This window comes from Paroedura picta, chromosome 8 (assembly GCF_049243985.1).
Source record: "Paroedura picta isolate Pp20150507F chromosome 8, Ppicta_v3.0, whole genome shotgun sequence".
Lineage (NCBI taxonomy): Eukaryota > Metazoa > Chordata > Lepidosauria > Squamata > Gekkonidae > Paroedura > Paroedura picta.
Window position 1 is genome coordinate 25709381 of NC_135376.1, and position 22855 is coordinate 25732235.

General features: G+C 40.3%; 1 protein-coding gene across 3 annotated transcripts in view; it reads left to right on the forward strand.

The window, feature by feature from the left end:
- PLOD2 (procollagen-lysine,2-oxoglutarate 5-dioxygenase 2) overlaps window positions 1-22855 on the forward strand; it is a 79534-nt gene that overhangs the window by 43959 nt on the left and 12720 nt on the right. For all 3 annotated transcript variants that reach the window (XR_013233472.1, XM_077348753.1, XM_077348755.1), the window contains exons 4-13: window positions 2171-2334; window positions 4695-4807; window positions 6394-6457; window positions 8969-9066; window positions 9342-9443; window positions 12112-12237; window positions 14941-15062; window positions 17028-17132; window positions 18054-18179; window positions 22402-22543. Coding sequence is in view for 2 of the 3 variants with exons in the window: in XM_077348753.1 (XP_077204868.1) it covers window positions 2171-2334; window positions 4695-4807; window positions 6394-6457; window positions 8969-9066; window positions 9342-9443; window positions 12112-12237; window positions 14941-15062; window positions 17028-17132; window positions 18054-18179; window positions 22402-22543 (1162 nt within the window). In the remaining variant the exon portion in view is untranslated. The remainder of the gene's footprint in view (window positions 1-2170; window positions 2335-4694; window positions 4808-6393; window positions 6458-8968; window positions 9067-9341; window positions 9444-12111; window positions 12238-14940; window positions 15063-17027; window positions 17133-18053; window positions 18180-22401; window positions 22544-22855) is intronic.

A 22855-nucleotide genomic window follows, 5' to 3' on the forward strand; every position in this document is an offset into this window, starting at 1 on the left:
TGCCGATTCCACAGATGAAAATGCTAGCATGAGAACATTCCATTAGAATGATTTTGCAAATCAGCTCTGAAAGTTTTTTTCCCCTTTAAAAGACTTGGAAAGAACATAAGTATGCTACTTCTAAATTGTTGCAGCTGTGTGCAGCTGTCTTCTGGATTTATAGGACATTATTACAAAGAACTAAATGCATACGCTCCTCATTTGACCTTTTTCTTTCTTGCTCAGAAACAAATTCAAACCTATAATAATGGCTTTTTTTCTGGAATAAAACCACTAATTCCGCTTAGGATTTTACCGTGCAAAATTACATCTGTTAGTGCCAATACCTTTCAGAAGTTCGGGCGTGGCAGAACCAAAAATGTGTGGTCCTAATGTCTTTCTCTTTTTACCTTGCCATGTCATTGAGTCAAACATAACTTTTACATGATAAAATAAACTTAGCTAAATAAAACACGTGCACAGAAAGAAGAAATCAACACTCTCAATTGTTTGATACTCTGCACCTCATACAGAGACTAGGAGTGTGCACCAAGAAAATGTCATTATACTTTCATATCCAGGGTTTTGGGGGAGAATTTTTGTAGGGCATTGACAATTGAGTGTGTTTGTTTAGGGCATAGCCTGGGTCTCAAATTGGTGTGGTTTTTCATGGTCCACTCCTTCAGAACTATTCCTTTCATTGCATAAAACATAGTCCTCCCTTTAATCTAAAGGCCCTCCCAGTTTCAAGTGAATTGGATCAAGGGATTTCATTTTATATAACTCTAAAGAAGATGCTTCTTCGGTACAGTTCATCCCCTGATTCCAGTTGTGGGAAGCTAGAGAAGATCACCAGTATTCAAAAAAAACTTGTACGCTTTCCTTTCCCTACTCTGACTCATAATCAAAACAAAATTTACCTTGACGCTGAAAACTGCATTTGCTGTGCTTCCTTGTAGTAGGCTGTTTGTTTCCCTAAGACTGTTTACGCACTGGAGGTTTCATGCTGAAGTTTTAATCATGGCAGGTTGCCCCACCTCTTCCTGAACCCACACGGGGAGCATTTGGCCCCGTGCACCTCATCTGCCCCCAATTTGTGCTCCCACAAGGGATCTGGGGCACTGAAGTTCCCAGTGCGTAAACGGCCAAAGTGAGGAAGAGCAGCAGCACTTCCATTATTCCCTGTGGCAGACTTGGCAGCTTTGGGGTGGTTGCTTTCCAACCAATAATACCAAAATCATAAGAAGGGGAATGTTGTCTGTCCATTAAAGACTAGCCACATTTTAAGTGAATTGGAACAAGGCCACAGAACAAGGCTACAGGCCACAGAACAAGGTTCCCCAGGCACTCCTAATTTCAGAGAAAAAAGGCCCTGCACCCATCAAGGAGGGAGTGAAAATGAAGTGCTGTTCTCTGTAGCTCATCTCCAAAGCTTGTCTCTGTATTCCTCCCTTGCAAGGATCTGACTGGGAGGGAGATATGCCATTGCTCAGGAAATCAGTGAATTAAAAAAAAAACACAAAAACATGAGCCCATGCTGTATTTCTGGGAAACACCTAAACTAAAAAACAAAGCACAGATTGTGAAGGAAAAGGGGTTGCATTATACCAGCAACCATGAATTTGGATTAGCATTCTGGGAAATCACTGTATCAACTCACACCAGAGTTTTCCATGTATATTTTCAGGCCAGGAATTTTTTTATGCTATTTTGAGGTATGAGAAATGTCCTGATATAACTTTGTTATATGTCCCATGAGCTAACCACATGTGTCAAAAATGAAGTTTGGCGATTGCCTCTAGCAAATGCTCACTCCAAGGACTGCATCTGAACCAGTCAGGAGTCAATGTAGGTCAAAGCAAATCAGATGCCTACTAGGTGAAGAACTGAAATGTACCAGTAGGTTTCTGTAGAGAGATGCTTCCCATTGGAAATAGGAACATATGACAATATATTAAAAGGGAGGTAAAGAAAAATCATAGGTGAGAATAACTGAAGGAGGAATAAGTGAACTGGAGATAGATGTGGTGCTATGCCACGGTAGAACACATGACTCTGAAATAGTTTGAATATGAAATTTATTCTGAATATGATATATCTAGTTTTTTCCCCCTGTTGCTTTTACCACGGAAATGCCTTTCACAGTCGCTCTCTCTCTCTCTCTCCCCCCCCCCTTTTGTTTAAACTTCAGCTATGATGTTTTATTTGCTGGGGGATCTGAAGAATTGCTAAAGAAGTTCCAGCAAGCTAACCACAAAGTAATATTTGCAGCAGATGGATTGATATGGCCTGACAAAAGACTGTCAGACAAGTACCCCGTTGTTCGCAGTGGGAAACGATTTCTTAATGCAGGAGGTAAGAAGTGTTAGAAAAGCACTAAGGAGTTTCTTCAGCTCCTGTTGGGGAAATGTTGCATTCATTGTAATACGTTCTGCGAAAATGCACCTTTAACTAATATGCTTCTTCGTTAAGAATAGATTCAAATGGGTAGCCATGTTGGTCTGAAGTAGCACAATAAAATCAGTGTCCAGTAGCACCTTTAAGACCAACAAAGATTTATTCAGGGCGTGAGCTTCATGCCCTGAATAAATCTTTGTTGGTCTTAAAGGTGCTACTGGACTCTGATTTTATTATGCTTCTTCATGACCGCAGTGTTATATTGCAGTTGCTAAAGCCCAGTTTTAAACATCATTCATTCGAGGTCAGTTCACAGAGACCCGTTTCCTGTCGAGCATGTTTCAGATTGAGCATATATGGGTAACTTGTTTTTAAAAAGTTATAACCTGCCCTATAAATCTTCAAACAAGTATTAAAATTCTCACCTTATAATATTCAGTTTATTTAGTAGGAAAACATATGAAAGTTAGAGTGGGGTTAACATTCTGTTGCATAATTTAATTTGGAAATTTCATCTCAAGCTGATTTTGGTAGGAAAGCCAAAGGACCTTCTCAAGCGGGTTTTGCATATCCCTAAAAACCTTACAATTACTAGCAAGATATCAGTTATCATTGATTGTCCTTATAATCACAGATTGCATTATAATGATGGGCAAGTTTGTTTGGTTTGTTGGTTTATTTATGTGCTGCCCTCCGCTGTGGCTCAGGGCAGTTTACATAGAACGTAGGGATAAGCACAGTTCAAAAACTTCAAACACCTCAATAGTACCAGTAGTCTTAACCAGCCGTAACAACAGTTTGAACAACACTTCCATACAACCATTCCAACATGAGTGGTGACAGCATTGACAACTATGGTCCCCAAGGTTGGTCTAGTCAGGATCAGTTCATGGGGAGGAGTTTCTGGGGGGCCCAGGGGTCATTGTTGGCTCAGTTGAACTCAACCAAATGCCTGATGTAAGAGATACATTTTGCAAACCCTGTGGAAGTTCAGGCAGAGCCCTGGTCTCTTCAGGGAGCTCATTCCACCAGGTGGGGGCCAGGATAGAGAAAGCCCTGGCCCTGGTTGAGGTCAGATGTACTTCTTTGTGTGCGATGGAACATAGAGTGATGGAGCTCTTTTGGGGGGCTATAGACAGCAAAGTGGTTGTACCCAGACCACATATGGCCTTAAAGGTGATTACCAAGACCTTAATTCTGATTGTGACTTAATTGTGACTTTCTGTTTGTCAAATCGCTTTGACTCTCAGCTCCTTTTCCAACACCTGTGTTTTCAGGTTCAGTTTTAGGTTGTTTTTTCCTCATCTACTTTTGAATGCAAACATTCTGGCCTAGGACTGTGCCAATTCTGTTTTGTGAACAGGTGTTTAGAAGTATTTGGAGTTTACCAAAACAAGACTCTTCCAGAAGGCTTTATAGAACCTTTTGTTGTAAAGAGAGTGTCTAGGATCCCAAGCTAAACCTTTGTTAACAAAAAAACATTCCCATCAGTGGAGCAAGACATGCTCACTGCATACCTCCCCCTCTCACTATAGCCACCAAACACCTCCTGAAATGCTTGTGGGCCAAGGTACCCCCAGGAACAACACAAAGGGCAAATCAATGGTCTGCAGTAGAGTGCCTTCCTTCTATTAGTGGAAATTTACTGCTGGATCCAAGCCAATGTTCTAAAGTAAGCTCTGTGGTTTCATGAGAATGAATGTTTTGAAGTTGGCTGTGGAAAAATCCTACAATAGTGCCAGGGTATGGTTGGGGCCCATACAGCACAGCAACCTTCTGTAGCTAAATAAGTATCAGTCAGATCAGTGTCTAATATGAGATTTAATGAGAGCTCTGTCCACCCGCCCCCCCTTGAGTTTAACAAAAAAAAAAAGAATGATCTTTTGTTTATTTCCAGGGATCCTGTCTTGAAAAGATGTTTTCAGAGTCTGTAGTTGTATATATCCAGATTTACAGAATTGTTTGCAATGTTGAAGGTTAAAGATTGATTTCTTCCTTGTTGCGATGATGAATGAAAACATCCATAGCTGAAAATTGCATGCCTTCACAAACAGACTGACTTGATAGTATACTTTAGTAATATAAAGGAAATTTTAATGAATAGATTTCTATTGCTATTTTAAGAAAAGGCAGGACTTCAGAATATTAGTTCCAAAAAAAAGCATGAAAGACCTTGGGTTAGAAACTTATGGGAAATATATGTATGCCTTTCCTGGAATATTACAATTTGCTTGAAGTTTTGTGCTTGGGAAAAAATCCATAACAATCATCATTTTTAAATAAAGCATTTATTTATTTCAATTTCTCATTTCTTTCAGGATTTATTGGTTATGCTCCATATGTAAACAAAATTGTACAACACTGGGATCTTCAAGATAATGACGATGATCAGCTTTTTTATACCAAACTGTACATTGACCAATTAAAAAGGGTATGCAGAACATCATGAGTATATATAGTACATCAGTATGTGCTGAAATTCTGCTTCTTTGGGGATCAGTTGAAACATCCAGGAAGGCATGATTAGATCTTTTCTGAATTTACTGCATTTATTTCTGTGGGCTCATCCTAGTTTTCTCCCCTGTGATAAAGCTACCAGCCTCAAGGAGGGGTGTGGTAATCTGGAATTACATCTGATCTCCAGATTACAGTGATCTGTTACCTTGAAGTAAATGACAGCATTAGAAAGTGCACTATAGAACTTTGGAGGATATATCATAGAGTTTAAGAGTAAGGGAAGGCCTAGAGTGTCATTGCATAACCATTGAAAACCATCCATTCCTCCCAAAGTAACAGAAGCCCACTAAACAAATCATTAGATTCAGTCTTCTTTCCCTGTCAGATTACTGACTTCGGCTATACAGGACTTCAGCTCTTTCAAGAGAGGTTGTAAAATGAGGAAGGAATATAATGCAGATTTTTTCAGGCACAATGACCATGACTTTATTCAGAACATAGACAGAGTAAGACCCACCAATCAATCTGACCCTCCCCATCTTGGAGCAGGTAGTTTTAACATTTGGAAAGCCTGTAGGTCAAACCGTCTTAGAATTACAACTCAAACCATCAAATATAGCCAGTAGTTTAATCTTAAATGTTGGATTCAATCTATCTTTACAGCTCCTTTAAGAGGATGGCAAAATATATTTTTTTTTAAATTGTATTTTATAAGCACTTATATATAAAATGCTTTCTTATGCTTTTAAACATTATATACAGCAGTCAAGCTTTCTTTTTTAAAAGACGCTACTGTTGAGGCATACTTACCTCTTACTAACCCCATAAAACTTTGTCAGTGACTTGGGCTGATATGGGGAGGGTGTTATAAATGTGGCACCTTCAGAGAGCCTTCTCTTCTTGCCCAAATAAGAAAGAAAAAACAAGTTCATTAACAGTTCTATCTGTAATGAAGTAACTAATACTTCTCCATATGCCTCATGGCTTGTCTTCAGCTTCTGTTTTGTGGTTAGCAACTTTAATCTCTTAGCTGAACCTGGCAGGTACCTTTTTCAATATTCTGTCAGGTCATCCTGGTTTGGAAAGTCATGAACTCCATTTGCTTAGTTTATAAAACAGAAACAAGCCCTTGATACTAGACACGTATAAACATTTTTTTCCTAATGAATCACATGTTACTAATGGGTAAATGTACATGACATTCAGAACAGTGGAGATACAGGAAACACTGAGAAGAGCAGGCTGGACAGCTGAAAGTCTCCAGATGAATTATCAAAAGACACATGCTGTAACTGGGTTGGAGCCAGCCAGATTTTTTTGCTGATAAAATGGAATGAGAGATTTTCGCTGGCTGTCAAAAAGGGCTGTGCTGGGTATCATGAGAGCTGTGTATACAAAAACCATATGGGACGGGGGTTGCTTTCATGAGGAGATCTGGGTGAAATTGAGGTGGGGAAAATGGCTGGAGCCAAACGTGTGATTAATATTGTTCTGGATGTTGTAAAACTCAATCTAATGGATTTGCTGTTCATTTTGTTTTATTTTATTTTTGCCTTTTAGGAACAGATTAATATTACCTTGGATCACAAGTGCAATATTTTCCAGACTCTAAATGGAGCAGTTGGTATGTATCCTGAAACGCCTGTTGAGCAATGTGTGTTTTGTTTATGCCTGTCAAAATTCCCTCTTGTTGCTCTGCATGTACGTATTGAGGAATATTTTTAAGAACATTTAAACCCAATATTCCCTAGGGCTTACTTGTATATTTTATTTAATTTGGAATAACCCTGAAATGAGATTGGAGGCAATCCCTTGGGCTTGCATAAGTCTCTATCCTTTCCTGTACCACCAGTGTAACTGAACAAATAAGTGATGCTGTGGTTATCTGAACAAGGACCATACTTGATGCTGAGCAGTTAAATCCCACTTTATTTACTTACTAGTAAAAGAGCCCATTGCATTCCAAATACAATGGGCCCTAGCAGGGGGGTGGAGAGCGAGGGACTGGCGAGGGCAGGGTGAGGAAAGGTAGCTTACCGGTGAGAGGGCTGTAGCGACGTCGGGCAGCTCCTTCGCGGCGGGCAGCTCCTTGGGTGGCTTCTTCTCGGCGGGCAGCTCCTTCGGCGGGCGGCTCCCTGGCGCGGTCTTCTTGCCGGCGGCCATCTTCGTGTGCCGGCGATGCGTTTTTAGAGGCCGGGGGCTCCCTGGGCGGCGGCGGGCGCGGCCCGCGGGCGCGGCCGGCGGGCGCGGCCCGATCCGCGGGCGCGGCCGGGGGGCGCGGCCCGATCCGCGGGCGCGGCCGGCGGGCGCGGCCCGATCCGCGGGCGCGGCCGGCGGGCGCGGCCCGATCCGCGGGCGCGGCCCGTGGGCGCGGCCCGATCCGTGGGCGCGGCCGGCGGGCGCGGCCCGATCCGCGGGCGCGGCCCGATCCGCGGGCGCGGCCCAATCTGCGGGCGCGGCTCGCGGGCTTAGAGGTTAGAGGTTTAGAGCTTAGAGGTTCTTAGAGGTTCTTAGAGGTTCTTAGAGGCCGGCTGGCTTGGAGCAACTGCGAGCTGCGCTACGCGCGGCTCGCAGTTGCTCCGGCAAGGAATCGGAGGGACCAATCGGCAGGCGCTTTGCGCCTGCCGATTGGTCCCTCCGATAGTCTGTCATGAGGAAGGGGCCAATCGGCACCCTTCCTCATCCCGGACACAGCCCGCCTTCCAAGGGCTTACTGTTTTATTTAGTCCGTGGCGCCCGCGGCGCCACGGGCGGTGTAAAGATGACCGGAACAGGACGGAGTTGAGGGAGGAGAATGAGTATTACCTGATCTCTTTGCAGGAACAATTCCCAGAAGAAAAATGATACTTGACAGATCCTGGTTAATGAAAGAAGAGTTGACTAACAGTATATCAATTCCTCAAAACTCCAGAGAAGTAGATGCCTCTTGATAGTATCATACTAGTGCCCATGTAGGTGTGAAAGACCCAGATTCAATTCCTGTTGATGTGAACTACCCTGTTAGATCATGGGTCAATTTCATAGTGCACTGCTTGTCTGGACTTTTGCACCTGGCTAGGTTTTGATTCCTTCCAGAGAAATAGAGCTGCAAAGTAGAGCATTTTGAAAGTATACAGTTATTAGTTATCTTTGTGGATGAGGCATAGATCCAGAATCACAGTGCTTTGAGGTTTAAGAGAGAATAATCTTTACTGGGAAATATTATTTGCAAATATAGATATCATATTCATTGTTTCAGTCTTACTGAATCACAGTACAAAAACTTAAAGAGTAGTTACACAAGCAGCACATTGCAAGCCTCTATAGCAGGGTTGCAAGCAGACTGCATGTCCACACATCAGCAGATGGAGAGAGCAGAGAGCCATAATGAAGGATGCTTGCTTCAGCAAAGCACATGGGGCTTTTCTTCCTGAAGAAGCAGGAAGTAGGTGGGAGGCCACCTTAAAAAAGGAATCCCCAGAGCATGTGCTCATGGTTTTTCCACTGCAACATCACCAGTGACCACTTGATGCTACTAGTGAACACATAGGCACAGTTTAGCAGTCTAACAGTTTAACAACTCTTGCTGATAGTCCCTGGCCCTAAAGAAGTGTGCTTGCTCTGCACCAGCCTGGTGGAATGAACTGCCAGCAGAGATCAGGGGCCTTTTAGAGTTGTCAAGGTTCCAAAGAGCTTGCAAGACAGCGCTCTTCCACCAGGCACATGGTTGAGGCCCATACAACACACATAGAAACATCAATACAGGCATCCTTCCCCACTTGACCACACCCCTCCATCACCACTACCATATCTAGAGTCGAGAATTTGGTTTAGTGGGATAAAGTAGGGCAATTTTAATAGAATTCAATTTTTATATATTTAGGGGTTTATTGTTTTAATTTATATATGTCTGGACCCTTTTGACTGTTTTTAGCGCCCCAAAGACTTTGCAAGAGAGGGGCAGCCTGTAAGTCCAATAAACAAATACGTTTTAAAATTAACAGTTTCAAAATTGTAGGCAAAATTACAGGAACTACACAAAGCATTTTAAAATGAATTTGTATAGATCTTCTCAATGGGATGCAGAGAACGTTGACTCCCCTTTTTGAGTAACCTGCAATTGATATTTTGTTATTAATGTACTGATGGGCTGCAGATGAAGTGGTTCTGAAATTTGAAGAAGGAAAAGCCAGAGCCAAGAATTCCTTGTATGACACTTTGCCCATCACTCTTCATGGAAATGGCCCAACTAAGGTAAGTGCGGATGACTTCATTTCCACTGTGAGAAGAATGATATAAATGTGTGCTAGTATTCTGTCAAGGACTGCTTACATCGCATGCTATTCTGACCCATTTTCTGTTAGTTTTAATTAGTATGTACTTTCCCTCTCCCCCCCCCCCCCATCACGGCCCGGTACTGAGGGCTCCATGGCCAGGGGTTGGGGAAGACTGCTTTAACAGATCCCCATGTAAGGTGCCACAGAAGAAGGGTTGATCATAATTTTATTTTTATTGAAAACCCCTCCTAGGTTCTTCTCAATTACTTTGGAAATTACATCCCTAACGGCTGGTCCCGTGAAACTGGCTGCAGTCTCTGTGACACAGATTTACTTGACCTAGATATGCTAAATGTAAGTATATAAAGCGAGATGTTGAAGCAAAATCCTGCACACCAATGGCAATCTTGCAACTGTTTCTGTTTGTCTGCCTTCATCCCACCAGTATTGTTCTCTGTAGCTTGACAGTGTCCTGTGCACATGACATAATATGGATAATCAGTGTATTATATATGGAGGTGGTGGTGGCGTGCATGCTGGCTCTGACCTATACATGTTTATCCATCTTTTAGTAAATGAGCAGCAAATCCATGTCCCAGCTATGTGAATGTAGGTTCTGTACAGAATCATGGGTAATGGAGGCTGAAGGAGGAGCCAGCTGCTACATTCCCACCATCCTCCACACATTTATTCCCCTGAATTCATTGTATATCTACCCTGAGACCTGAAAGAGCAGCAACACACTACAGTGAAATGACATCTAAAAGGCATAGCTCTATTTGAGCCTTCCAAGTTTAGGATATGACGAACATAATTAACCAACAGATCTAGCCTTGTGAACAAGGCTGTTGTTCAGAACTAAAGTTCAGGCTGCCAAGCACCTGGAGAGAAAAAAAGTGCCTTTTAACAGAGGCTTAATAGGATTTTTTTAAAACCAGGTGATGATGTTGCATATCTCAGTGTCATGGGAGGGGAGACTTCTACCACCCACTTCTAAATATTTGGCCACTTTTGATGTGATGTGCATAAAGCGGACAAAGCAGACAACATTTCCTTTTTGGTCTCACAAGCCAACACTGACTTCATGAAATATTAGCACATCCTGCACTTTCAAGCAGAACCATTGCAGAGGGTGTAGGGAGTTCATCAGCACACCATGGCCATATTTAGTTTCAGTCTGAGGTGCTGCACAGTCTCAAAATATTTATATAGAGCGTCTGGTTCAGAGGTAGAAACAGGACTTTGTGTTACTCACACACATGTCTGCAAATTCTTGGTCTTTTATTCAGCTAATGTAAAAAGTGTATCGTTTCCCAAATCAGACATTTAGTCATGATTTTAGGCAATAATGTGTGATCAAGATGCTAGTGCCTTTAGCACAGCCAGTCAAACAGGATTAATCCTGTTTGTTTATCATACATTTTTATCCCCAGCAGAAATCTAAATGCGTTTACAGCATCATGCACTTTTTGACCATGTTCTGGGTCTTGCTCAGAAATATCTTAGTCAACACTTCCCACACACTATCACATGGCACTGTGTGCAACTTAAATGTGTACATGTGCCAGCTGGTTGCAGCACAGTGGCGCAACATTTATCTGCAAGGCCATACCAAAAAGTTGATAACAAAGCTGTTTCTGGAGAGAGATGGGTAGGGGGCGGATGGAGGGTCCTTACTCTTACTGATGTTGTTGTTGTTGTTATGATTTTACTGAATTATAATTATGTCCATTGCTGTTGGTTTTATGTTGTAAACTGTCCCAAGCCTGTCCACAAGGAGGGGTGCTGTGCAAACTGTAAAAATAAATAAATAAAACAATGTGGTATGTTTAAAGTATCAGACATGAACCAGGAAGAGGCAAACTGAAGTAGCCACTGTACCAGAAAGTTCACTAGGACCTTTTCCACATGGGGAATTAGGCTCAAACAGGCACTTGGTCTGGTTGCGGAGCTAATCTCCACTTCCAGATGATGTTGGAGCTGGGAAGCTCTTCTTATAAGTGTTGGCACATGTATACTGAGAATGCTAGGCTGAAACATCCCTATGAAAAGCCAAAATCATAGAGGCTGTGAGATTAGGACGTAGGGTCCCAGTGCCGCAACTGTTTAGGATTATTTCAATGATAAGTTCCCTGAATCAGAATCCCATTACAGCTATTTGTTGCATCAATAAATTAATAAATAAAAATCCTGTATATGTGCTGCTGGTGCAATGGTTAGACTAGGGTCTGAAGAAGCAAATCTGAATCTTCGCTCTGCCGTGGAAGCTTGCTGAGTGACTTTGAGCCAGTCACACACATTCAGCCTAACCTTACCGGGTTGTTGTGAGGATAAAATGCAGACCAGGAGAACTGGTGGATACCCATTGGGTTAAAGGCAGCATATAAGTGAAATTAATTTGTTGTCCTAATTGCATGAGTATATGCACTGCATAACTGCACTTCTCTCTCAGCCATCCCCTTTTGTTATCATCAGTGTAAATTGCTGAATCCTCAGAATTGCTGCAGTAGAGTCCAGTAGCATCTTAGAGAGCAACAAGACTTTCAGGGTATAATCTTCCCAGAAGTCAAAGCTCCCTTTATTAGGCATGAGTCGTCAGTTTCTAGATTACAACTGATGAAGGGAGCTCTTAATCTGGAAAGCATATACCCTGAAAATCTCGTGAAGTCTCAAAGGTGCTGCCAGCCTTGAATTGAGCTGTCTTACTGCAGACCCCCAACACAGCTACTCTCCGAAACCAATTCCTCAGAAAGCATTTTGTACGTTTGTTTCTTTCAAGAGACAATGATATGGATTCTTAGCATAATTTGAGATGAATGGGTACATTCATAAAATCCACAATTTACATTGCTACTTAAAGTTACCCATTGGCTAAAAGTTTAACTGTTCCTTATTTACCCATAGTACCCATGGTTAATTTATTGTCCAAGATCTATAGCGTGGTCATTAGGGAGAAATGTATATCTCTTCAAACTGTGGTAGACATTGTAGTAATTTTTTTTATCCACAAATTACTTTCCAGGAGACTCCAACAGTAACAATTGGTGTTTTCATTGAACAGCCAACTCCTTTCCTGCCCAGGTTTTTAGACAGATTATTGACTCTAGAATATGCAAAAGAAAAACTTTCTCTCTTCATTCATAATAATGTAAGTACTTTACAATTAGGTGCTAATTGTGCAGTTATGTTATTGCAAATTAATAAATGACTTTGGTAATACAGACTGACAGCAAGGAAATTCATATACAACCTTTATTGCCTGATAAATAGTGTGTGTGTGTGTGTGTGTGTGTGTGAATGTATTTGAGTACATAGTGTAAGTTGACAAAAGAATATCCAATGTATTGTTTTCCACCATCCTGTGCAAACTCTATGTCAAGCACTTATTAAAAGTAAGATATTCCTTATGAGGCTGGTTTTCATGAGAGCTGTTTTTTTAAACAAAAATATTCAAAGCAGCTGCAGGGAATAGTGATTTGGACTGGGAGTTTGTGTGCTTATCCTTTTCCTGTGGGCAGTTTTGTTATCAGAGTTACACTCTTCAATCTGCCATTTGCCCCCCAGAAGGCAAGATACAAAAAAGATATGGCTGTTTATATAGAGGACAGACTGCTGACCACGGGGTATTTTTACTGTGGGAAAGGAAACAAGGCGGAAGATAACTGGCCATTGGATGCTGAATGGAATCTTAAGTTCAAAATGTTATCATTAAACACTGCAGACATGCAAATATGTATTTCCTTTAGTTTTGTGCATAGCAGGGATGAACACTTTTATCATGCATATTTGTGAGGATGGGAAACCTCCAAATTCCCCGTTTTGTTTGCTTCTTTTATGCCATTTTTATGCCAGTGATTCCAGTGTAAGCATCAAATTTCCCTACCATGGGTGGCCAAACTGTGGCTCTCCAAATGTCCATGGACTACAATTCCCATGAGCCCCTGCTAGCATGGTACTCTCCACAGACATCTGGAGAGCCACAGTTTGGCCACTCCTGCTGCCTAGACTAACATTAATAAGGAACAGATAATGGCAATTATAGGTTGTGTCCTGAACTGTGGGGAAATCATAAAAGAATCAATCTAGAGTTGTGACAGAATTTTAGTAACACCCCTGTGAGAGACAAGCATTTAAAACAAAACCAAAAACCTAAACCGCCACCCTTTAGGAATCGGAAAATCCAAATATTATGGAACTGGTTACACTTCAGAAGGGGCAGATGTAGGTGAAAAAAAGAATGGTCGAGTCCATTGCCTGGTGATCCAGGAAAGGCTGAGTGCTCACATACTCTCCCTCCAACACCAGACCTCTCCAGATCTCCCATTTAAAACTCATCCAGGACGCTGGCAGTGGAGAATGGGTGGCCAGCTGAGGTAACTGGCAGAGGAGATGAGTGCAGTGAGCCTTGCAGTGGCAGCGGGACCAAACCATGTGTAGCACTGGCAGTACAGCAGGTGTACCCACTCCACTAGCCCAGGGCAGGGTTCATGGCACCAGTAGGGAAGGAGGCCACTCCAGGTTGGGGACCACATGGGTTGGGTATCTTCTTCCAGGAGTAAAGCCAAACCCAGCAGGAAATGGGCTGACAATGGAAGATATCCAATCGATGTTGTCTGCCTGCGGGAGTGGCCTCCTTCTTTGCCTGTGTCACCTCTCCCACCCTGGGCTTCTTGGGTTGGCCCAGGCACTATACTGCCTCCATGTCCCTGCTGCCACTGCAAGGCTCACCATGGCCATCTCCTCTGTTGATCACCTCACTAGGAAATAGGTAGGGGCTTGCTCTTTTGAAGCAGCACCTGACCCTGGACAGGCTGCTCCCCATTTCCCAGCTTTCTTGTACAGTCCCTTTAAACTGGAAAGGGACTGAACAAGAAGGCCCAAAATAGTTGAGCAGCTGGGAGCACTCCCACTCTTGAATTGTTTTTGCTGCTTTCTGAAAACCCCATTGAAAAGGTCTGTAGTCCCTTTAAACAAGCTGAACTAGTTCATCGGAGAAAATTAGTTCAGTGCAAGGTTTGTTTTATGGTTTGGCCACATATGGAACTGCAGTTTTGTGGTTCTTGCTCATCCCTATAATCCACATAGCATTATTGTAATGTTCTTGTAATTATCTTTATTACAGCAGTTTTGTACTCTAATTTCTGCCTTATTTGCACCACATGCAAATGTATTAATGGTTCTGATCACTGATAATTTTTCCATTTTCACAGCCTATTTAAGGTGGTTATGTTTATGTTGGTTTATATATGTATATATTCACTGTATGGATTCTGTCACAAATAACAATAGCAGCTATTCCACCTTTTGTATTTTAGCCATTATTATAAGATTTGTTTGGTACCTGCATGATATCTCTGGAAAATATGTATATAAAATGTATAGCATTTATAGATATTCAAGATATTTTCCTCTTTGTATTTGTTCCGCCCCACAGAATCAAATGAGATTTCACATTCTCTAGTGGTTGATCTGTTAGTATACAAGAGGAAGGAAAAACATGGAGCAAGAAACCTGAGCCATAACTAGGGTTTCCAAGCTCCAGGCAGGCTTGTTGATCACCCAGAACTATGTCTCTTCTCCATACTACAGAGATCCGTTTCCCTGGAGAAAATGGTACCTTTGGGGGGCATTATATCCTAGTGTGGACCCTCCCTGTGCTCCATCCCTAAATGTCAAGGAATTTTCTAATCCAGAGTTGGCAACCCTATGTATAACTTACCCTAACTTGGTAGATCATGGCCCCAGTTTCCAACTTCTTTTTAGATATACTGTAGTCTGCCAATGGACTGTTTTATTGTTTTTAATTTTCATGTAATTCCAATGACTTAACTACCTACTTTAACACTTTCAGGAGGTGTACCATGAAAAGCATATCAAGAAATTCTGGGAAAAAGCCAAGAATATTATTAGTACTATAAAAATTGTTGGACCTGAAGAGAATTTAAGTCAAGCCGAAGCCAGGAACATGGGAATGTAATGAAATTTTAATTTTCCTAGTTAACATTTTTTTTGTAGATTTTTCATGTGTAACGAAGGCAATGAAAATATGCACATGACAATGTTTACATGAAGTTTTACAGCTACATATTGTTGATCACATCATCCTTTCATTTGAGATTACAGAAATCTTAAAAATGTAAATGAAATTTCAAATATAGGCATACAAACAGTGTAAGTATTGTGTAGTCAAAGGCTTAGATCAAGCACTGTGGTTTAACTTCATCACTTCAAATATATTCTATAACAGTGGTCCCCAACCTTTTTCAGGCTGGGGACCGGCATCAGCAAGGAGGGCGATTTCCCGGCCGCGCAAGTGTGACTGCGCACGTGCGGCTGGAAATGCGCATGCGCGGCACTTTCGCACATGCGCAAAAGTGCCGTGCATGCACATTTTCGGTGATTTTAGTCGCTGCCATTCCACCCTGAATGTGCGCTATTCCCCCCCCCCCCCCGTGCATAATGGGCCATGGTGGAGCTACCTGGTACATTTTTTTTAATTTAAATTTTTAATATGTTGATACGCAATACCATGTTCTTAAAAATAAAAAAGAGGCCCACACCAGAACTTCACTTCCCTAGCTGCTGAGCAGGAACATACATCTGGGGCAGATCGGGTGTAGTGGGCTAAATGGTCCCTGTGTGGAGCCAGGAAGAGGAGGGGCAACCTGGCCTGACTGGGTGGCTGTGCAGCCCGAATGGCTCCCATGCTGTAAACACCTGAGTTTCTCTTTTCTAACACATCAGGTCACATCTGTTTAATACTGCAAGCCAAAGAACTTCAGATAATAAACAGATAGAAACCTGTTTGATAATGACTCAAACAATTTTCCATTCCAAAAGTTAACCAAGTCATTGGAATGATTATAAATGTTGATAGAAAACTTATTAAATGTGTGTTATAATCCAGTTGGATACAGAAACTTTAAGGGACAGAACATTACTCTTTTTCTACTGAGCCACTGTCTGTCCCTTGACAAATCCCATAACAAACCAGAGTGTCCTTTACTCCCAAATGACCTCTTCTCCAGGCCAGTGAAAAATAACAGATTGACTCTTTGACCTGCAACATGTGCTGCACAAATAGTATACAGCTTGTTTCTGCTTTATGAAGGACCTGTTCTAAAATGAGAATTTAACCGACTCCTATAAATTCTGATAGAATGAAAGATTCCTTGTAGTGGGTGAATATATGAAGTCTTATGGATATATATTATAAATGAAAACATTTCAGCTTTCACAATCACATCTTGAACTCATGTTTGTTTATGTTCTCACCATGTGCTGTGTGTATCTTAGCAGTGTAAGTCTTTGTAGTAGATAATGTGTTTTGTTAAACCAGTAGCAAAACCCAATGTGGTTTCTAGATTGTATCTAGCTGTCATTTGGGAAGAACAATAGCAATTTAAATGTAAAGCTTTTATTGGTATAAATACCTATTTTTATATTTACTGTTGGTTATTTAGGTGTAGATGAATGCACGTTTAACTCATATGTTTTTTCTTGAAGGAGCAATGCTTTATTGAGGGGGAGGGGAGTTTATTCATTACATCCCTTCTCCGGGCAAAGGAATTTCTGAGACTGTTAGCATTTTAAAACTGAGTTAGTCACAGAGTTCTTAGATCCTCCATTGGCTTTAACATAGAAAAGTTTTGGAGATACCAGGAATAAAGTTCCCTAAATCAAGAATTTTCAGAATTACTGGATACAAATCTTTAAGAATATTTTGGGCTTTCCTCCTATTGAGGGGGTGGGGAACATCTGACCTTCAGAAATCCCCTATATCTTTCTATGATTCTAGTTATTCTTAGAGAAAAAAAATTCCAAAAGAGAAAAGATCCTGAAGATTTCTAATCATATTATGTCCATTTAAAGTGACAGAGCTATCAGGGTTTATCACATATCCAGTGCTAATGGTTTGTATTTCTTGTCTTTTTCAAGGGAAGTCTGTCGCCAGAACAAAGACTGTGACTATTACTTCAGTATAGATGCTGATGTTGTTTTAACAAACCCACAGAGTTTAAAACTCCTGATCGAACAAAACAGGTAAGTGGGAGGAGGGGACTGAGTGAGAACTTTGCCTGTGTCAATCTTGTCCTAGTTTCAATGAACTCTTGAAATAGCTTTGTCACAGGGTAAAAAACATATCTCACAGGGAGAGTATTTCTGCACTCTTCTATGTGAAATTGCCTTCAGGTCTTTGAGTTCTTTTGTTCAGTGCACTGTCTTTGGTGTCATTAATCTTGATGTATATCACGGTGATAGAAAATGGCCTGTGTTGTCTGTCTATCTTGATATAAATCCAGTTCCTGCTCACAGGTTAGGATACATCTGGAGTTTGGAGACAGTGTGTCTGTTAGTGAAGGAATCTGTTTTACAAGGTGCTGGCTGAGACTATAAGGAGCTGTCTTATCAGTCAGACCGTTAATCCACCAAGTCCAGTGCTGACTGCTATGACTGGCAGCAGCTTTCCAGGATCACAGGCAGAGTCATTTTCTAGCTGAGATCTTTAAGTGGAAATGCCAAGAAAGGTAACTGAGATGTTTAACACACAAGGCATGTGTTCCACCATTCAGCTGTGACTTCTTCATTTAAAAAAAATCCTTTTTGTTCATTGCTCTGGCAAATTGTGTTTAGATATATCCAAAAACCTGCTGAAACTTGGATGGGCCTAATTTAGAAATGGCCACCTACTCTCAAAATAGTGAGTGGAAATAATGTTGAAGATCCATTGAGGTTCATATATTGTCACCCATTCCATTATTCCCCTTCCTCTGATTCATCAGTAACTGTAGATCTATTCCCCAATTTCTGTAACTTAGACTTACATTTTATTGTCTTTGAAAGTTAGCTTTCAAAAGTGGGGTGCTGGTCTTTGTTTAATCTGCTAAATAAATGCAGAATCCTAAAGAGCTCAGAGTATTACCACTTCTTATTAATCTCCATTTTTAACATGTCTTTTAACAGAAAAATAATTGCTCCTCTAGTAACCCGTCATGGGAAGCTCTGGTCCAACTTTTGGGGAGCGTTGAGTGCTGACGGATATTATGCCCGATCTGAGGACTACGTGGATATTGTCCAAGGAAACAGAGTGTGAGTTAATCATCTGTCTGTCTGTCAGTCTGTCTTTCTTTACAGTTCTAGACTGTCCCTATCGCATCTGGCATCTTGTGATGGTTCACAACATTTATGTATACAATAACAAATTTAAAATCATAAAAAAATGATTAAAATAGATAAACAAACCAGTATTAATGACCATATGTATAAGCCCAGTCTTATTGACTTGGTAGCTGAATAATAGGCCTCCAGAACATCTTATTCTCATTAGAAAAGATAGCAGGGAGAAGACTGTCTGTTAGTGCAATGTATATTTAATACCATCAATGAGTGGATTAATTCAGAACATTGTAAACAGATTTATTCAAGATTTTTAGGAGATAACAATAAACCCAACATTATTACTGTATGTAATGAACTCATTCAGACCCCCAACCACTATTATCTAGGCCAGGCTCAACATTTTCTGCTGTAAAGGTACCATCAAGAAGGTGGTTTGATCCGGACTGTATAATTCCTAAGACAGATCTTTTTCACTTTTTGTTGTCTTCAAAGCTAATCCATTTCAGCTCATGGAGAGGAAGAGAGCCTACAAAGCTCTCTTAAGGAATAAAAAGAAAGCAACAGTCCATGAGAATTGTACATCTATTATTAGATCTGTTAGGAATAAGGGCTTTGTGGGTTTTTGAAGATAAACATCTACCTGCTCAGACTTTACAAGTAATCATATGGCAAATACAATTACTGCTGAGACTTGGGGATTTTATTTTGTTTCCCTGTATGGTGAACATCAAACATATACTCAATTAGATCTTCTACTAGACTCTTTACCACAATGGCCTCCAGTAACATCACAAGAAATCAAACCGCTAATGTTGTAATGAAAAAATGGGATAGCCCCAGACAGTGATTTCATTACTTCTGAATTACTGAAATAAAATGTGGATTGGTAGGCCCCAGTTTTAGCCTCTTTTTTCACATGCATTAATCTGACGGCTCAGGTTCCCCATGATTAGGGCCTTTTCATTATAATTACCATTATTAAGAAAGGAAGTAGAGAGAATCTGTCCAGCTCTTGACCACTAAGACTTCTTAATATAATCAGTAAACTATGTACAAAAGAACTCTGTTTAAGATTACTTGATTGGCTTTATCAAGAAGGCTTTTTGGAAGAAGAACAGGCCAGTTTTAGATATGTCAGATTAGTTATGCACCAATGTTTAATTTTACAATACTTAATTTAATAAATATACACATTCTGATAAGTGGTCATTTTTTGTAACTTTTGTTGACCTTAAATCTGCATTTGATTCAATATTTGCTTCCCATATACCAGTTTGGTGTAGTGGTTAGGAGTGCGGACTTGTAATCTGGCATGCCAGGTTCGATTCTGCGCTCCCCCACATGCAACCAGCTGGGTGACCTTGGGCTCGCCACAGCATTGATAAAACTGTTCTGACCGGGCAGTGATATCAGTGCTCTCTCAGCCTCACCCACCCCACAGGGTGTCTGTTGTGGGGAGAGGAATGGGAAGGCGACTGTAAGCCGCTTTGAGCCTCCTTCGGGTAGGGAAAAGCGGCATATAAGAACCAACTCTTCTTCTTCTTCTATTTCAATTCAATATCTGGATAAAATAGCTTCTGTTATTACTCTCTAAACATCACAAGTCTTCATGTCAGATTTAATCCAGAGGGTCATTTATTCAACTCAGTCTCTCAGAACAACTCTCTGGCAACTCAGAAAGATATAAGACAGGGCTGTATTCTGGTTCTTTTTAAATTTAATATTTATTTATATTGATGCACTAATCAAACGTTTACTGAAATTAGACATTCATACCTCTAAATTTGCGAGTAAAAGGCTACTAATACTTCTGTATGTCAATGATGTGGTGGTTCTCTCACAGACTAGAATAGGACTGAAAAGGGCTTTGAATGCTTTGGCTGTACACTATCAGCAGGAATGCCTAGGTATTAATTTTACCAAGACAAAGATTGTGCTTTACTTGGTATACTGATTAATGTCATATTGAGCAAGTTAAATATTTTAAATATCTGGGTATAATATTTCCAGTATATGGGAAGCAAACTGCTTATATTCACTCTATAGCTGACACTGCTCAGAGGAGTTCAGGGGCAATTTTAAGGTTCTATTGCACTAATAGTGGTGGCTTCATTTCTGCTGAAATTAAATTGTTTTTGACTAAATCATTAGCTCAACTCACATATGGTGCCCAAATAGGCCCTTATTGAAATTTTGCTCCTTTAAGAGGAAATCCAAATAGGCTTTATTAAAGCCCTCTTTAATGTTCCAAATGAACAGCTAATGCGGTACTCTGGTAGGAGACAGGGTTGATAAAACTAGAGACCAGGGCCTGGATAGTAAGTATTAACTATTGGCTAAGGCTTCTTCAACCTATAACCTTATTCCCTTGTTTCTATCAGTCAGCCCACAACCCACCTGGTTCACCAAGATAATGAACAAACCTCTCAAAATAGGTCTAGCTCCTGATCAACTACTATAAATGGAAATAGGCAGGCAAAACAATTGGTTTATCAATTACTTATACAAAATGAGATGGTGCTCCTTCCAAGCCCATATAGGCTATTAAAATCTTGGGAGGGATTTTCTACTGCACCATACTTAACACATCACCTTCTCCAAATTCTGTTGGGTTTTTTTGAGAGCTTCATTCAATGTATTTCCATCAGCATTGATCAGTGGAAGATTATATCATGTGCCTTTGGAGAATCATATGTGCCCTTGCTGTTCAGGTGCAATAGAATTGATTGCTCATATTCTATTGCATTGTGATTTTTATAGGGATATCAGAAGTAGTCTAATTTCGCTCTTGTTACTTAGGTATACTAATGATCTTTTAGTTGACACTGTACTTGCACATAAAGATAATTCTAGTGGCATAGTTTTGTTATATTGCCTGGTGGAGTGCCAAAACCCTTGGTAAATATTGAGACACTTTATTGTTAAGATGTTTTGGTTTTAATTTTTCCTGATGCTGGTCAATGACTGTAAATAAAATAAGTAAATAACATGAAATAAAATAAATAAATAACATGTTGTATAGTAATCCTACCTGCAAAGAGATAGCAGCTGGAAGTTTTGGGGATTACAAAGTATTCATGTATTAGGTTTCAGATGCATATATTTCATTGTAGGCTGTGTGCGTCCTCTCATGTTGCTCCACCAAATTCCGTGACCATCAGGAGCTGATGGGTCAGTGGTTTTAGGGGCTGACTGAAGGAGGAGTAGACAGTATGGTTCTATTTTGATCTACCACAGAAATCTGGTCCCAATCCAGTGTGTCCTCCCTAGAATTTTGATGGTAGTATTTTCTGTGCTGAATGTCTTGAGTAGCACATCCAACACCATTTCTTCAGTACATCCAATACCATTTATCCCACTTTTCTCTTTACCTGAAATACACTTGCCTTCCCATGTGTGAGGGGGGGGGGCAGGAGAGGCAATATGTATATGACGTGGTGCTTGGAATTTAATTTGTCTCTGTGGCATAAGTAGAATAACATACAGAGCCATACTTTTCAACCATCTTTAAAGCAGATCAGATATTTTCTGAATTATTGGTTTTTAACTGTGGGTTTTAACTAACTAGAAACACATATGGTTTTAATTAAAAATAGTGCAAAATATTTTAATAGAACAAGTTTACTTTTGCCTGAAATGTTAGCTATTCAGCATTAAATGAGTATCTTTTGTATACTTTTTAATGACTGTCATCTGAGCAACAGGAGTCTGCTATGGTTTTTGCTATAATTATCTGCTATGGTTTTGTTTGTTATTTTCCCACAATCATGCTGCTGTATAAATAGACACTGTTATAAAGAAATCTGAATCATGTAAATAGCTGCATCTTAATGTTAGAAGTAATTTTAGAATCTCTTTATATTTGTCTTCTCCAAGTGGAAGTGTGGCTGAATATTCCATTATAAATAGATTAGTCTCCTTGGAAAAGGGTAACATTAACTTGTCCAATTAAGACCTTGATTTGTGGTGTTTCTCCATATAGGAAAGTTTATTTAAAACTGGCAGTACTTTTGCCCCATTTCAGGAGTGGATCAATATTATAACAAACAAATGTGAGCTCTTTTCACATTTCAAGTGCAAAATCAATTGATCTTAATTAGAATCTTTGTGCTTTGCCACTTTTCAAAATGTATGAAACATGGAATAGCGTTTCTAATATAACTCTTAGCTTCGTTTTGTATTTCTTTTCTAGAGGTGTTTGGAATGTTCCTTATGTAGCTAATATATACTTGATCAAAGGACAGATCCTCAGATCAGAGATGAAAGAGAGAAATTATTTTGCACGTGACAGATTGGATCCTGATATGGCCTTCTGCAGAAATGCCAGGGAAATGGTAAGATGTGCGTGATTTAACTGCTTTAAAATGTCTTGTAACATTTCCAGTTTCCAGTTAAAAGTACTAGCCAATTTTTGTGAGCAAAATTTATTTTTGAGACTTTCTAATCTCTTTAAAAGGTAAATGACAGCAGGGAAATTCATTCAGAATAGGAATTGGATTCTTGAATAAACTGAAAATTAGGAACTATTATAATCTGCCTTGTTCTGTATTCAAAATTATTTTTTATACTTTGAATTTTTCACTGCTGGTTTCTTATGGTAGTTTTTTTTTACACAGCACAAATATTCATCCCCCTCCTCCAATCCT